Source organism: Nipponia nippon, unplaced genomic scaffold (assembly GCF_047370975.1).
Source record: "Nipponia nippon isolate SJK-2023a ecotype South Korea unplaced genomic scaffold, ASM4737097v1 scaffold_16, whole genome shotgun sequence".
Classification (NCBI taxonomy): Eukaryota; Metazoa; Chordata; class Aves; order Pelecaniformes; family Threskiornithidae; genus Nipponia; species Nipponia nippon.
In genome coordinates, this window is record NW_028262332.1 from 8,025,423 (window position 1) to 8,042,539 (window position 17,117).

Below are 17,117 nucleotides of genomic sequence, written 5' to 3' on the forward strand. Positions count from 1 at the left end.
AGCCGGGGCGGCCGGGGGCTTCGGCGGCGGCGGCGGCGCATGCGCGCGGCGGCCCGAGCGGCCCGTGAGGCGGCGGTAAGATGGCGGCGGCGGGGCGCGGGGGCAGCCCCTCGCTGTCGGCGGGGGAGGAGGAGCCGCCGCTGGGGCTCGACTCGCTGGTCGAGGAGGCGGCGGCGGCGGTGCCGAGCGCCGGGTTCCGGCTGACGGCGGTGCGGCGGGAGCCGGCGGTGCGGCTGCAGCACGGCGTCAGCGGCTTGGAGCCGCTGGCCTGGTCGGAGGACCACCGGGTGTCGGTGAGCACGGCCCGCAGCATCGCCGTCCTGGAGCAGCTCAGCGACGTCCACAGCGGCGGGCAGGAGATGGTGATCCACCGCACGGCCGTGCCCGCGCCCTCCGCCGCCTGTCTCCTCAAGGTGAGCCGCCCCGCACAGCCCGGCCGCGGGCACCGGGGCTGCCCCGCTCTGTCCCCCCGGGCGCTGCGGGAGCCCCCGGGGCCGCCGCCCCCCCGGGCTGCTCCCGCCCCGGGCACAGCTGGCGGCAGCGCCCGCTGCGCTGATGGATTTTAAAAGCAGGAGGGGGGGACAAACACATCTATCCCGGTCGCGTCAGGGTGCGATACCGGCACGTATCGAGCGGATCTTAGGGATCCTAAAGTTTAGCTGTTTTTCTAAGAATCACTTGAGGTCCAGGACTTTGATGACACTTACTTCACTAACATTTTAAGTAGAAATCTGTCTTGGTTTGCTACCTAAACTGAAAGATTTTCGTAGCAGGGACTGTCTTGGGCTTCAGGGGGGCATCTGACAGCATCCTTAGCACAGAGGGGTAGCAAGTCTGAGTGAATCTCTTATTAAATAATAATTCTGTTGTTGCGGATCTGATTTTTTTTTTTCCAAAACAATGCTGAGAATATGAAATAACTTGAGTTGAAATATTGAGTGCTGTACAGCTTGACTGTTACGCCAAGTACCTTTAAGTACACACTTGAGAACAGAAGTATGAAAACAGGCTCTCTGGTTCAGCAGACAAAGATTCAATAACTGAAAGTCAAAACTATACAAATTTAGGCCAACGACGAAGCTTAAGTCTTTAAGAGTGAGGTTAATTAACCACTGGACCAGTGTAGCATAGATTGTGATAGAGGATGCTCTATTTCAAGGGGGAAAGTCTTCCTATAAAAATGTTCTACAATTGTTTTAAAAGCTCTTTTTGTTGTCTTTTAGGTTGGTCCAAAAAAGGAGGTAGCAGAATGTAAGGAAAAGTTCGCAAGTTCCATGGATCCAACGGTTAGTCAAACTTTTATGCTAGATCGAGTGTTCAATCCTGAGGGGAAGTCGTTGCCGCCTATGCGAGGATTCAAGTATTCCAGCTGGTCGCCGCTGGGCTGTGACGCGAACGGAAGGTGCCTGCTTGCAGCTTTAACCATGGACAATCGATTGACCATCCACGCAAACCTCAACAGACTGCAGTGGGTGCAGCTGGTGGACCTGACAGAAATCTATGGGGAGCGTTTGTACGAAGCCAGTTACAAACTTTCTAAGGCTGACACTCCCAGGGGAGAGCTAGGAGACTTCTCTGAATTTCAGCGGCGGCACAGCATGCAGACTCCGGTGCGCATGGAGTGGTCGGGCATCTGCACCACGCAGCAGGTTAAACACAACAACGAATGCCGGGATGTCGGTAGCGTGCTCTTAGCAGTACTCTTTGAAAACGGTAACATTGCAGTTTGGCAATTTCAGCTTCCATTTCTGGGTAAGGAGTCAATTACTTCCTGCAATACCATAGAGTCCGGAATAAATTCCCCAAGTGTGTTGTCTTGGTGGGAATATGAACATAACAACCGAAAGATGAGTGGACTTATTGTAGGGAGTGCTTTTGGACCGGTTAAGATCCTTCCTGTCAATCTAAAAGCAGTCAAAGGGTACTTTACGCTGAGACAACCCGTAGTCTTATGGCAAGAAATGGACCAGTTACCGGTGCATAGCATCAAATGTATTCCTCTTTACCACCCCTACCAGAAATGTAGTTGTAGCTTAGTGGTGGCTGCAAGAGGAGCTTATGTGTTTTGGTGTCTCCTGTTGATATCCAAAGCAGGCCTGAACGTCCATAATTCCCACGTGACGGGGCTTCATTCTTTGCCAATCGTATCTATGACTGCAGACAAGCAGAACGGCACGGTGTATACGTGCTCCAGTGATGGAAAGGTAAGGCAGCTGATTCCTATATTCACAGACGTTGCTTTAAAGTTTGAGCACCAGCTGATTAAGCTCTCGGAAGTGTTTGGCTCTGTCAGGACTCACGGAATAGCTGTTAGCCCATGCGGTGCGTACTTAGCAGTTATTACGACAGAGGGCATGACTAACGGTCTTCACCCGGTTAACAAAAACTACCAAGTTCAGTTTGTAACCCTTAAGACTTTTGAGGAGGCAGCTGCGCAGCTCTTGGAATCTTCTGTTCAGAACCTTTTCCGGCAAGTGGACTTGACGGATCTTGTACGCTGGAAAATTTTGAAGGATAAGCATATTCCTCAATTCTTACAGGAAGCACTGGATAAAAAGATTGAGAGCTGTGGTTCTACTTACTTCTGGCGGTTTAAGCTGTTTCTCCTGAGGATTTTGTACCAGTCCATGCAGAAAGCTCCCTCAGAGGTCATGTGGAGACCTTCACACGAGGATGCAAAAATCTTGATATCGGATTCCCCTGGGATGGGCAGCACTGAAGACGACCAAGAGGAAGGAACTTCTAAACAAGCCAGCAGGCAGAGCCTATGTGACACAGGCAAAGGTATGGACATAGATGACACTGCAGATGATTCTCTTCCTCAGTCAAGTGACGTAGGAGGCCGTGAGCCAATGGAAGAAAAGCTGCTTGAAATACAGGCACAAATTGAGGCAGTAGAAATGCACTTGACACGAGAACACATGAAACGGGTGTTGGGAGAAGTTTATCTACACACATGGATTACAGAAAACACCAGTATTCCCACCAGAGGAGTCTGTGACTTCTTAATGTCCGATGATGGCTATGATGACAGAACAGCACGAGTAAGTGCACCTCTATGCTCTGGGGATTTGGTGTTAGAAGTGACTTCTTTCTCCCTCCTCCATATCCTTACATGAAAATACACCTTTGGGGGTGGGCAAGAGACCTGTAGTCATGTCATCCTTGCCAGCCAGCTTCTATAGAGCATGCAGCTTAAGTTGTCCTTCCTTGAAATTATGGAGTAGGAGGGAATGTAAATACAGATGTTGAAATTTGGATCAGGTACAAGAAAGAATAAGCATGTCTGGGTTTTTGCAGAACAAGGGAGAGGACCACGGTTATTCCGCTGCTCTTGGTGGGTTTAGAACATGTACTGATTGAGAGGGACGTTTGTTTTCATGGCTAAGCTTATTTAATCTATCTTCTCTACAATACTAAACTTAGGAGGTGCTTCTTCTAGTCAGTTATGTCTGCAGTTCTAATTTTAAAGAGTTGCAGTATCACTTCTTAAAGTATTTGTAACTGAAAGTACTGTGACCGTTCAGGTGGTACATCAGGTCTTGTCATTGCTCCATGAGCCTTCAGTGGAGAGATCAGGTACAGAGGTTCAGAAAGTGATTGTGTTTTGTGAGTTAAATGCAGCGATTCAGAACTTTATGCAGGACTTTCAATTAACCAAGCTGACTGAATGTTATAACATACATGGCCTGAACCTTCAGGCACCCTTGCATTTATCGACCTACAATAAATAAGCATAACTGAATGCTTGGCCATGATAGGAACTCTTCCCAAACTTGCAATACTCCCTGCCAAAGTAAAAGCATCACTGCAAGGGCAGTACCCCGACTATGGCAATGTGTAGAGTAAGCATTTGTGGCAGGAAATAAGCGATCAGTGAAGCCTGCGCTGGGCAGTGAAGTTTTCTGAATAGAGATGTCAGACAAAGGGAGCTTCAGCGGGAACACTGCCATCAGCCTCCCGGCTCTTAAGACTCGATGACAGGAACGTCTCAGATGTCTCTGTACCTCTTTGTATGAGCAGAAAACACTTCTTTTTGGTACCTAAGTCCTTAAATCACTTGAACTCTAAAAATCAACCTGTACATTGCACCCAGAAGGACAGAGGAAGGAAGGACATTGCCATCGCTGATGTAGCGTGGTGGTCTCGAGCTGCTGGACTTAAAGCAAGCAGGCCACGCAGTGTGGCCATCAGTAATTCACTAGGAAAGTATTCTGGCAGAACTGCTGTGTTTTTCTAGCATCCAATTACTATGAATTGAAGGTTTGAGAGTTTGCTTTTCTTACCTTGTAAACAAGATTCCTCTTTTTATAGTGATTAAAAGCTGACTTCCAAATTCCATTTTATCTGTTCACTTTGCTGTCACATTTTAAAGGTCCTTGGGATGTGGTTTATATCTATTGAAATGTCAAAACCAAATTTGATCACATAAATGTTCTTCTGTAAACGTTACGTATACTCTAAGGTGACTGCTGAAGACATGCATCCAGGTAATTTCTGAACAGGATTTTTTTTTTTTAGCACAACCATTGTGATAGGCCTGAGAACGTGAAAGCATTGCTATAATGGTCAGTGGCATCCTCTAAAGTGGTACGATACCAATTTCTTCGGTACTTTTTAAATTTGCAAGTAGCTTAACATAACACGATGGCTCGTTAACTTCTGTATCCCTTTACTGTGGGACAGAAATCTTTAGGAGATGACAATAAAATCAGAATAAATTACTAATCAATGTCTTACATTTCTTATGCTTTTATTTCTTTGAATTCAGTGAAGAGCGTAGATCTTTGCATCCTCTATCACATTCCGAAATCACAATATCCTGCGAGATGTTTCCACCTTTCAGCAGGCAGCTGTCTTGCTATAAATGATGCTGACTGCTGTGTATTCCCAGGTGCTGATTGGGCATATCTTAAAGAAAATGAACAAACAGACTTTTCCAGAGCACTGCAGCTTGTGTAAAGAGATCCTGCCGTTCACTGATCGCAAACAGGCAGTCTGCTCCAATGGACATATTTGGCTCAGGTAATTGGTTCTTAAAGAGTTTTTGCCCTCCTCTGGGTAATTTAAACATACTTAAATAGCTAACCTAAAACACTTCTTCGTGTTTCAGTAAGAAGTCATGAAGCTTGTTATCCATGCTGCAGTTAATTGCAGTTTTTGCTGGCTGTTTTCTGTTCTCTTCCATGAGAGAGAGAGGGCCTTGTAGATTGGATTTGGTTCTCTTATCAGTACACTGTTTTTAAAATAAAATGCTTTGGATGGTCTAACTTTGTTCTTCAGGCAGGGGGAGGATGGGGGCAGGGAGAAAGTAGGTGAGGGAAAATCAAGCACAAGTCATCCTTTGGAACAGCACATGAAGGAGGGTTTGTTACAGCTACTTCAGCATTTGAAAACAAAGTAATTTAACAAAAAATGCTTGGAAACAGCCACACTGAGAAGTCAGACAAGTTCTGGAACATCTAGAAAAGGAACTCTTCCAACGTCAATGTATCGGGTACATGGTGATTGTCCCTGGAGACTTGGCAAGTCAGTAGTCTGTCACAAAGGAAAACCTTTGCCTGGCAGATATTATGTGCTCGTTTGGCTAAATAGTCATTGCCTTAAAGACACCGTGGTTCTTCCCCTGTGCAGTAACCCTCAAGCTTTTCGCCTCTTCTACTGTATGCTAAAATTTTTTGGCCAATGATGAAACTTTTTTCAATGGTATCTTGATTTTTGGCCTTTTTCATTTTGGTGACCATGTGGAATTGGGTACACTTGTGAAGCTTCATTTACCTGGATTAATAAATTATTAATTTTTTGTGTTTAATATGGCTCATTACTGCCTTTACTCTCAGAAAGCAAGGTCTATTGGGAAGAGTACCCAGCCTCCAGTCAGGGCATAGGAGCAGGTCACAAAACAAAACAGTAGAACCCCAAGCCTCTTGATAAAACTACTTATCCTTTCACAGGTGCTTTCTAACCTACCAGTCCTGTCAGAGTTTGGTATACAGGAGGTGTTTGCTTCATGACAGCATTGCACGGCATCCAGCCCCAGAAGGTAAACCGTTCCCGTGGCCCAAAGGGCCAGGATTATGTATTCTGAAGTTTTGTCCGCAAAATGGCTTGAATTAGTTTCACTGACTTTTCCCTTTTAGGCAGTTACCATGTGAAGTACTATACTCTGCACTGCACAGTGTCCTGTTGTCCATGCATTAGTGGCATACATTAATGACAAAATAGTGACTGCAGAAGTTAATTTATAAATACTACATTTTAATGAGAGCTGGGCAAACACATAATCTGCGCTGGAGTGCTACAACAGTTAGTTTATATTCAAGTTGAATATATTAGCGTCCAGTTCTGCAAGAGCTGAGGATCTTTGACATTCTATTTCAGTGCAAGCTGTATTCAGCCAGCACAGGTTAAGAAACAGTCGGCACCTTGCTGGCTTAGGTCCCAAACCTGCCCTAAGTACATCGTTCAGAGACAATAATGGCAGGCTGTGCGGGCCAGTCAACCCTTGCATTTTCAGAGTTTGAGGAAGGACAAGCTGTGCAAGAAAACTGTTTTCTTCCCAACTGGTACACTTAAAAAAAAATAATCATGGAGTTCTTTAACAGTTTGTCTTAAAAAGTGTAGGTGATACTTTTCCACTCCCCATAATATGTGGGTATTCCTGTCAGCACTAAGGATCAACTACAGAACTTAAACCTCTGTAGAGAAAGGCTGTAAACTTAATTTCCTTATATTGGAGAGGGACAAAGAAACAGGAACCGAGGACCGCATTATGCGAAGGACTTAATTTCAGTTAAGAAAATGAGAACGCTACGTTTGTGGCATGGTGATCCTTTAAATTTTTTTCCTATATAGCTATTTAGATGAGTCTGTAATGATATAGCATGGACTGTTTCACCTTAATTTTGTCCCCTGATGAAGTGGGATTTAAACTGGCATTACTTGAATTTCAAGACAGAAATGGAGTTGGATTCCTCTGAACTCTCAGTTAATCCTGCATGGTGAATATATACAAACTGTTTCAGGGTTGCTATTTCGTTTGTCCATCTCGGGTGTCATTCCTGCGTTTGTCTCTACCTCCAGCTTTAAACAACTTTTCTTACTTGCAGATCCTGAATGGATCAAGAGGTTATTGCAAGGACCTTGCACATTCTGTGATTCTCCTGTGTTCTAGAAAAAAGCTATGTAAAGATGGAAAGTATTTTCTCTACTGCATAAGCTCCCTTCAGTCTCGAAGGATACGGAGCACAGGAATACAGACTCTACTGGAGGGGAAAGACATTGTCCACAACCCTGTAAATACAACATCGGAGGTTCTAGAAACTCTGTAAGTCCAGAGCCCATTCCATGCTCCAGAAACAGGAGTACACCTGGAAGAGCGAGTTTATAAAGCGGTTTGGAAATGCGCCCCACTGAAGCATCAGCAGCTGGACACGCTTCCTTTGACTGAACAGGAACTGAAGTCTTAAGCACGCAGCGTGAGCTGTCCTTCCTGCCCGACAACCGTGCGATTTCCCAAAAGCTAAGACGGGAACAGCGGAGCTGCCTCTTGAATGGTCTTGGTGGGTAGAGAAGGCTTCAGCTTGTAGTGCTCTCGTTTGCTTGTTAACAAGCACTGGCACTTGCTGCAGAATATTAAACTATCAAAATAATTTGTGGTTTTAATTTCTTGCAGAGTGAAGCATATGCCAGTTACAGCCATATGAAAGAAATTGGCCATTATTTTCGCTTCACTTAAAGTCTAGAAGAATAACTGCCTCTTAACTGTTATAACAGTATTGCAGTCAGAAGGGTAATATTGGCTGCCTGGGTCAAATATGGATCAGTAAGAATAATTTTTAAATGTAATAATTATTAAACGAATAGCAATTAGATTAAACACTAATATATATATATAATTTCCAATGCTCCTAAGTCTCTTGCCCCACTTTCTTTTTCTGAACTAAGTTCTAACTGCTTCCTAGCTTTTGCCAATGTATATGCCTTTTGTTTCACGTAACCCTCTACCACGGCAGTCATCTTTTCCAGTGTACCTCAGTTACCAAAACCATTACCAATGTACCTTATTTTCAATTGAATTCAGAGTCTCTCTCATACAGAAACGGAGTTTTACAGATGTTTGGCACACAAGTAATCACTCCCAGCTGACAGTTTCTCTTTGCATAATAATGCAGTAAAAAAACCCACCCAAACCATGACCCAAAACCCAGCCACCGCCACGGCCGAGATGCTATAGGTAAAGTTTCCACAGGTGGCCATGGAGTCTGGTGAAGCTGTTTGTGCATAACCCTGACTTTCTCCTCAAGAGGTTCATGAATACACCAACGATGTAGCGTGGCTGAGCCCAGAAATTCATTCTGCCTTCTAACTGTCCTATCAGAAACAAACATCTTTCTGTCTTTGGCATCTGGTTCCTCTGGGGAGCAGGAGAATCCTTTTCAACTTCCTATGCAGTGTTAGAGGAATGATACCTCCAGAATGTGTGTGGTTATTTGGTACGGTTTGTCTTGTTAACTGAACTCCATGTTGTCAAATAATCCAAAGTTCTGTATTTACATGCTTCAGAGTACCAATCTGGACACGCAGATGTGCCGCCCTCTTTGTGATTCCTGACACTTCGAATTGCGTGTGAAGCCCTCTGTAGTTATGTGAGAAGTCAAGGAATTGCCCCGAGAGTATCGGTCTCCAACAGCGCACGTGTGGATTGGTGCTTAAGTTTCCTTGATCTAATGACTATGCATATTTCCTTAACGTTCCTTCACCTTTAGTAGGAGCAAATTTTTTTCAGCTAACATTAAAACAAGTCAGCTGTCCTTACTATTCAGTGTTTCATGCATTAAGCATGATAGTGCTTTGACTGAGCATATTAATATAGTAGACTAGAAGAGCAGAAGCACATTCATCTGTAAAATAATTAGCCTTGTTTGTAAATATCCTTGGAAGCGATACCATAATTGTATTAAAGAAATGTTTAGTTTTTTATTGCTGTGCATTGAAAATTGAAATTACTTCAGTGTGTCTGCCAAGAAAGAATGCGTGCGTAGTTTGAGGCCAGGTACCGCACCTGGGGCAGCGTTTATCTTCTCCTTCCCGGCGCTGATGGGGTGTGGGGGCAACAGAACGTCAGTGTCCGGTATGAGCTGAACAGGTTTAGTCACCGTGGCAGAGAAGCGTTTGAAGTGGAAGCTGCAGGTCCTTGCCCAGGCAGTCCTGACCAGTTCATCAGATTCAGAAATTCCCCTCACTCCGGAAAAGGCGAGAGCGCTCTCCACAACCCTACCAAAGTGCTTTAAAAAAAAAAAGCACAAAGAACACTTCTTTGATGTTGGTGTAGGAACCATAGCATCCCCATCTGCTGAAACAAAGTGTAAGTCTGGCTGACCAAAAGGTTCAGCATGATATCGGGAGATTAATTCCTGGTGATTACTTGTAGCAGTTCTCTTGAATTTCCCTGGATTGAGTTTTAATGCTTTAGACACGTAGAAGCTCAGTACACCTAGCATTAATGTTGCAGCATTAATGTTTATTTTCCTTGTCTTTCAAGGCAGTAGATACTCAGTATACCATTGCCAGTTTATTTAACCTGATTTATGACTGCTGGGAGAATGGAATTTTAAAGCCAACGGTGTCAGCTTTGTCTGCATGCCAGTGGAGATCCTTTAGCACAAAGCTTTCACTTCTCACCCTGACTCATTCACAACAGGTAAAGAGGTATTGCGATTTAATTTTTTTTTTTTTTTTAAAACCATCACTGGTCCCTAAGTGTGTTTTTAACTAGCGTAGGCTGGAATAGCATAGCACATCTCAGACCAGTAACGTTTAACCTCTGATGCTGATCCTGCTGGATTTTTCTGCCCAGCTACAGCCAAGACTTCCTTCAGGAAACCTTTTATCTGTTTCCGACTCTGGCGTGCAGCTGTAGGAACGCGGAGGTCAGTCCCGTTCCTGTTGGAGTACTGTCACAAGCTGTAGGGCTGCAGCAGCACCCCGATGCGTTATCCCTCACGTCGTCCTAACCAAACCCCTTGCTTTCACCCCACACCGGGAAGGCGAGCGGGCGCGGAAGGTACGAGCACCGGCTCCCACATCCTCCTGCTACTTTACCATTAACAGCGCTGCCTTCTCAAACTAATGGATAGCCGAGCTATCCAATATTAAGGCCCAGTCTGTTTTGAGACATAAAGTGAAGCATTCAAAGAATAAATCCCACAAAATCCAAGTTTATCTTGCTAAGTTTTTCCCTAATTTTTGTAAGGTAGCTCAAACAAGTGAGTAGTTGAAGGTGCTCCTCAACTGCTTCGCCATTTGGTGGTAAACACTGTGGCTGTTCATGGTGCCTCATCTCCAGAGGCAGAGTAACACGCAGCAGAGCGACTGAGCGGTTCTCCATGCACTGCTTGCCTTTTTTTTTTTTTTTTTAAAGGCTTGTGGTACTTGCTGTTACATCTGAGAATTAATAGCCAGAGATGCCGTGTTCTGTGTCTGAAGCCAACGTGTCGCTGTCCTTGATAAGCAGCTTCCGATAGCATTTAAGATTTGCTACTCATGCCAGTAACAAGAGGTTATCCCTCTTCCGCTGGGATGAAGAAACGCAGGCTAATCCAGGTTCGCTGGGGAAGCAGAACGGCTCTGAGCGTACAGCTGCTCGGTGCCTTGGTGCTCGATGCCACTGCCTGAACTAAGGGGGAGGTCTGGGGTCACAAGGACTCTGCTCTCCAGCCTGCACCCCCTGCTCTGGGACCGGTGACAGCGGAGCTCGTTGCTGCCTCTCACCTGAGTTCAGCTATGGGTTGGGGATGTCAGTGTTCAGTCATCCTTTCCTCTTGTATGTGCCCCCATCCCAGAACTCCTACTGTATGTTCCGAGAGAGGAAATAGTATGGTTGCTAATGCGTACATACAGGCAATAAATATTTCCCTGATTTTCCTAAACTTACCAGGTGTTCCACCGGCTAATGTATCACCAGTGGTTATGGGCAGCGTAACGCCATTTATTCTATCCTCATTAAGGGTTTCTTGACATGAAAGAACTGAACGCAAACATTTACAGGCCCAGTTAAAGGCTAACAAATCGCACTTGTGCTGGTAGGCCCTAAACTAACATTTACAGGGGACCTGTTTGTCCAAGTTTAAGTTCTCACATACGGAGCCCTTCCCCTGTTGTCCACCGTTTCACAAACCGGGTGGCCTTGCAGGCACAACTGCTGGGCTCTCAGTTGCCACCTACAGGTACGGCACCAGAGAGAGACCGAGGGGGAGAGCGCGTCCCCGCTCCCCGGAGCCCTCGCCACGGAGCGGCTCGGGGTTCATCGCTGAAGCTGCCGCTCTTCTGACAACATCTGAACTCCGTGCGCGAGAGAGGTGCGCGAGGCCGGTGAGGTCCATCGGCCGATGGATGATCTCCGAGGGGGAGGAGGGTGGCTGTGGGAGGAGGAAGGCACCTCCTCGTTCTCTCCAGCCTCCCTTCTGCAAGAGCGGGGCTGGGTGGGTCAGCGAGGGACCACCGCGTGCCTGTGTCCTGCTGCCAGGCGTGGGCAAGTGCTTGTTGGCATCTTCCAGCCTCGTTCCTGCTGTTCAGTGCGTTCTTCCCGGCGGTCACCTTGCAAGCGTGCAGTCAGTACCAGTCCAGTACTTAACAATATACTCAACTTCAAAATCTGTTGCTGCAGAGCACCAGTTCGTATTGTTGCAGCTGAAGGAAGGGCAGTAGCAGCCTTAGCCTCGGAGCGTTGGCAGCCACGGCAAAAGTCAGATTTACTGTAAGCAGCTAAATTAACTGGAAGAAGGCGTTTATGGATTCTCAGTAAACAGGGGTGAAATGCTCCAGGTAGTTACCAGTACATCATCTGCCCTCATCCCCCGCTTGTGTTCCTTTTGAAGCTTTCTGAATCAGGCTTGTCGACGCACGGATTACACTGGCTTTACTCCAGACTTACCTCGAAGTGGGTAGGGTTTACTCTTCAACCAGAACTGGTACAAACGTCTGCGTGGAGACGCCTGCTAGTTTACAGCTCTGCTGGTAAATACCAGGTTGGAAAGCTGCTTTCCGCCCCCCCACGCGGGTAAACGGGGACAACTTGAGCTTGGCTGTGTTCATCGGGTCCTGTCCTACCTGTCGAAGGTGCAGGAACCTTAACAAGATGGAGTCGAGCCTTCTCTTGGAAGTCTCAATCCAGAATAGTTTTTCACAACTTGTAGAGGTTACTGTGCGTGTACGGCGATGCTCAGAGCTTTAGTTTTCACTTCTAGCTGAGGAGGGCCTTGCGTACATACTCTCATTTAAATTTCCGTCTGTGCCAGTCTTTGGCTGTACTCGGTTCCGACTCGTACGTCACGCTGGGGACATTCCCAGACCCTTGCTGTCCGGTGGCATATTCTCACTCTGTCACTATTTTTAACACTAACTCGGTTTTTAGCACTCTTCGCTCGAAATCCGTGGGGCGGGCGGTGCCCTCGGGAGCGGCGCCGCTGCCCGTGGGGGACCGTTTGCATCGCTGCAGCGCAGCTGGGGCACGCGTTAGCATGAACTGCACCGCAGTTTGGGGCAGAAAGCGGGGTCATTCCCTCTGCCGCCCTAGGCCGCGGCTGAATCAACCCAAACGTGAACGTTTGGAGCACCCAGGAGGACTCGCGCTGCCGAGAGCCTGCGGCAGGAGTTACAGGGCTGCGCCAGCCCTGCAGCGTTCTTGACACGGAACGGGGAGGCCAGCCTGGAAAGGGAAAACCCAGGAGCCACCCGAAGGGAACCGTTCAGAAGAGAGTTTAATTTAATTGCTCTGCTAATCTAGTTGATCTCTTCATGCTACTTTAATTCCGTTCTGGGGTGCGAGTGTTGTAGCTGGCCGACCAGGCGGTCGCCAGGCTGAATGAAAAGCAAAGTTGAGTTTTAATCTTTAGTTTCTGGATTTTGCCTCTGAGACTGGGTTCGCGGGAGGGTCTGGCAAAGTTGCTGTGAATATCGATGCTGTGTATATGGCGCATTTTGTAAACGTGAAGCAAGCCTGGATGAATGTTTTGTATACTGCGACAGTAGCATTGTAATCCTGCTCCTTTTTTATTCTAAATAAATAAATAAAGTACTTGTTTGTAATGGCTGTGCTTTAAGGGACTGAATTCCTGGGATGCCACGAGCTGAGACTGGCAAGAAAGAGCAGTGGAGTCAAGCACCAGTCCTTCAGCACAGGACTTCACACTTAAAAAAAGCTTAATAATAAAAATCTGACTGTGGCCGCTGTCAGAGGACACCGGTGGCAAAGCCTGGGAGGGGACCTGGGGCCTCAGAGTGCCCTTCAGCCACACAACCATTCCCATCTCGCCAGCGCCGGAGCCAGCCCTCTCCCCGGCCTCCCGAGCTGCCGCGTGGCAGCGCTCCGGCGCCGGGAAACCATCCTGCTGGAGACCCAGCTTTCCGCGATGAGAGGGGCCTGACGCCGCCTGTTCTGTTCTTCCGCAGAATCAAAGGGTTCTTGCTGCAGAAAGAGGAGAATAACCCAGGAGAGCCTGCCTGTAGACAGCTTTCCGTACGAAGTACACACGGCGAGGCAAGAGCCCCCTTTCAGGGTCAGTTTTGGCAACGGCAACACCGCCGGGCAGTTGCAGGGCCACAGCCGCAGTCCGCTCCTCCTGACGATCGGCCCAGCTCCAGCCGCCCCTCTGGGAAGCCAAACGGAGGCCCAGGCGCTGCCAAGCCGGTCTTCGCTCTAAACCAGATCTTGAGGACCTGTCCGCACACCTTGCTGGCCCTCCCCGCATTACAGCCCCACAGCTTCCACAGCACCTGGTGAGCGGATGGTGGCAAAAGCAGCTACATTTCAGGTTTTTGTGCTGGCATCGTCAGCCAAGCCTTACGGGGAAAGGTGAGAAACCAAAGGCGGCGGCAGGGGAAATCTTCCAAGAGCTGCAGGGGGTCCCCGCAGAGGCGGTGCTGGAGGATCGGGGCTCCAGCACCCTCCCACCGCAGCGTGCTAAAGGATCTGTGTCTGGAGCAGGACACGAAAGTTTGTGGAACAGTTGGACATAGTCGTCTTGTTGCTGAACTACGTAATTAACAGCATAATATATAGGGGACAGCACAACCCCCACGCAGCCCTGTCTGCAAAGCATCTTCGGAAAGCGGAGTGATAAAAGACGTCCATTGCAGAACCGCGCAAGCTGGGCAATAAGTAACGTCTGGTTCCTGCTGCGTTCTTACCACCTCCCCTTTACCGTGTTTTTCTCATTGCTCAACATTTGTTTGGCCAGAATAAGATGCTAATAAAATCAAGCGTAGTTACCAAATTGGTTTTCAAGTGTTGCCTTCCAATTATAAAAGCCTAATTCCTCCTTCCACCCACTGAACCTTTTTGGTATTAACAGGCTTTACTATGCAAAGTGATGCAGGGGCTGTTTCGTTTACAGTAATTAAATGAATGTCAATTGTTTTAGTTGTTTCTGAGGGAGAGTTCTACATGAGTATTAGCATGTTCTGCTAACCCTTACGTTCTGCACTTCAGGCCTGCTGCAAACCCTTGGGGGTTGACCATTGACCTGAGACTCCGTACCCAGGCATGCCAAGCGCATCTCAATGAGACGAGCTCTTTTTCTCAGTTTCTATGGAACCAGCGGAGCGGAACTAATATAGCGTCCGCATATAGATGAAAGAATGAAGAGGAAAAAGGGCTTTACAGCTAAATTAATTAAGCAGATGTACCTGTCTAATTAAAGATGCACTGTCCCTTTTGTACCCTAGCTGCAGTACAAACAGTATTTAAATACACTCTCTATCCATTTCATCGATCAAAATATTTAGTGGGAACACTCAGATGAAGGTGATATTAGCAAGATGAGCTTCCCATGTATTATTAATAGAAGGGCTCCCAATTATGCATGAATGCTACAGCATATCTTTATAGCAATAGCATAAAAACCAGCTGCCCAAGCAGGTTACCAAACAGCACATTTGTATCAGGTAGAGCGGTTATAAAGGCCCTCGCCCAGCTTTACATGAGGGCTTGCGGCTGGGCCCCGCGCCGTGGGAGCAGGCGCTGCCTCGGCCCGGCGCTACGAGCCGGAATTTCCCGGCGCAGGAGGCACAGAGGACTCGGCTTGTGCCGCTGGTGCCAGAGGATTTGGCTTTCTTAGATTTCAGAGACATTTATTCTGAGATTTTTTCAAAGCTGCCCTCGAGGCTGGAAAGTCCAATTCTCATTCACCAAACCCCCCCAAAGGTATTGAAAATCCTGACCTTAAACTCTCCCAAAATAACACACTATCCCCACAGCCATCCGGATAACCAGGGTCTTCCCCCCTGAATTTACTCCACAGGAGCGAGGAGGGAATTTGGCACGTACGTCCCTGCAGCACTCCATACAGACCTAGACACACACGGTCAAAGGCAGCCACAGAGGCGCAAACTTATTTACAGAATAGGATCAGAGAAGTCACCTGAAACCAGAAGGCTCCCGGAGGCCTGGCCTCCCTGCCAGGGCAGGGCAGGTGCCTCCCGCACCCTCCCAGACACAGAGAAAGCTGAAACTCCTGCCCGTCCCCCGGTCAAGGGGAATTCACACTTGTACACAAGGGAGAAACAGAGGGAGACAAAATAGAGGCATCAAACTCCGCGCTCCTCTGAATCACAACAGCAAATCACGCCCCTTCCTTGCAAGTATTAGGGATGTGCATTCCCATAGCCACACTCTGAGCCAGCTAACAGCGTGCCGTGCTTTTCATCAAGGATTCTCCAGTGAAGAAAGACTTACCTGAGCGTTCACTGCAGCCAGATCCAGCCAGAGCCAAAAAACCTGGCCCCCACGCTGCCCAGCCCCAGCTCAGTCGGGGCAGCCGCAGGCGGAGCCCCCTCCCCGAGGGAACAGAATTTAGTAACCTCTCTGCTCCTGCAGCTCGTTATGGCCTTAATTGGGTTCTGAAAGTGAAGAACCTGCAACCAGTTTTCCAGGGCTCTGGATACTTTTTCTGGTTGTTGTGAGTCGTTCTGCCCGGCCGCAGGGTTGCGCTGCTGAACAGGGTGACGGGGACGGCCGGTGCATCTGCAGAGCGACTGTTTTGCCAGGACTTTTTAAGCAATCTGAGTTAAGAAGGGAGTAAAAACCTCTGCATCCTGGCCTCCAAGCACTGCAGTTGTCTTTGGGGAAAGCGCACCCCAGAGCTGCAAGCTTCGGTTTTCTCTTTGCTTTTGTGTTTGCTCGCAGCGAGCGTGGCAGTGAGGCAGACAGGTCGGGCGTGGGTGGTTTTGGTGGACAGCGCCGAGTGAATTAAGACACAAACACATCTCGTAGCTTTAATGCTCCAAATTGGCTTCGTGGGTATTACATAGTTAAGACAAAACTTATTCACCGAATCACAGAAACAGAAAAAGATATTTGAATTAAACACAGGAGCTTCCCTAGCCACAGTGCTTCGTACCTTGGATCACAAAACAAAAGCTGAAAAAAATTTCCCCTAAAGCAGAATTTCTTGCTCTCTGTACTTCACTCAGCCTTGCTGAGCTTCAGATTTAAGAGAGCTTGCGGGACCTCCTCTTCACGTGCGATAACCTGCCACGTCAGTGACCGGCCTGCAAACGTTCCCGGGAAAAGTTTAAAATCAACTGTTCCAGAAATCATCCTTATTAATTATAAACTTTTTAATTTTTTGCATGGAAGGGGCTTAATGATACAGCTTTCTATAAACTCAAAGACAACATGAGGGTCTTGGTCAGCATTGACATAAAAGGCATCTTCATAAAAATCCTCCAGTTCCTTGATGTTCCTGTAATAGGTTTCCACGCGCTTCTCAATATTTTCTTCCTTGTCTCTAGGGTTCTGCCTGAGCCGGGCTTGGATCTCCGGTGTGGGTGCTGGTCTGAACGTAGCGTGGTATCTGAGGATGAGATACAAATGCCACTGCTTCAGCTCAAGATGAGGATGCCGCAGCCATTTCCTAAGATACCGCGTATCACAGTTCCTTGGAAATGCCTCTTTCTTCTCTAGGTTGGGGTTTTAGAACAATGATTGGAAATTTCAGGGCAAGTAATCTGTCATTCCTGGTCTCAAGAATCCTGGATACTCAAAAGCCAAGAGTTTCTCTGGAGGTGACACAGAGCGAGGGCTGCTAGCGTTTATACACTTTACACAAGGTGTG

The 17,117-nt window shown here is 47.5% G+C and overlaps 2 protein-coding genes across 18 annotated transcripts in view; one reads left to right on the plus strand and one right to left on the minus strand.

Moving 5' to 3' along the window:
- The first annotated feature begins 24 nt into the window (after nucleotides 1–24).
- Nucleotides 25–14,267, plus strand: GTF3C4 (general transcription factor IIIC subunit 4). Of its 16 annotated transcripts, none has more exons than XR_015703638.1 (7): nucleotides 26–413; nucleotides 1,224–3,044; nucleotides 4,895–5,025; nucleotides 5,955–6,043; nucleotides 7,110–7,562; nucleotides 9,545–10,066; nucleotides 10,424–14,267. XR_015703638.1 is itself a non-coding variant. In XM_087752628.1 (7 exons), the coding sequence occupies exons 1-7, from the start codon at nucleotides 81–83 to the stop codon at nucleotides 7,172–7,174; spliced, it is 1,764 nt and encodes a 587-aa protein (XP_087608754.1). In that variant the 5' UTR covers nucleotides 27–80; the 3' UTR covers nucleotides 7,175–8,980. The 16 variants fall into 16 exon arrangements, 8 of the variants coding, with proteins under 8 accessions (XP_087608748.1, XP_087608750.1, XP_087608751.1 ...); XM_087752628.1 differs by lacking the exons at nucleotides 9,545–10,066; nucleotides 10,424–14,267 and having other exon boundaries at nucleotides 27–413; nucleotides 1,224–1,752; nucleotides 2,092–2,204; nucleotides 2,541–3,044; nucleotides 7,110–8,980; XM_087752629.1 differs by lacking the exons at nucleotides 9,545–10,066; nucleotides 10,424–14,267 and having other exon boundaries at nucleotides 27–413; nucleotides 1,224–1,752; nucleotides 2,095–2,204; nucleotides 2,541–3,044; nucleotides 7,110–8,980.
- A 2,015-nt stretch (nucleotides 14,268–16,282) lies between these two features.
- AK8 (adenylate kinase 8) overlaps nucleotides 16,283–17,117 on the minus strand; it is a 74,049-nt gene continuing 73,214 nt past the window's right edge. Inside the window, exon 12 of one of the 2 annotated variants that reach the window (XM_087752906.1) lies at nucleotides 16,283–16,856. In XM_087752906.1, the coding sequence (XP_087609032.1) occupies nucleotides 16,610–16,856 (247 nt within the window). In that variant the 3' untranslated portion in view covers nucleotides 16,283–16,609. The remainder of the gene's footprint in view (nucleotides 16,857–17,117) is intronic. The other variant, XM_087752905.1, reaches the window with a different exon arrangement.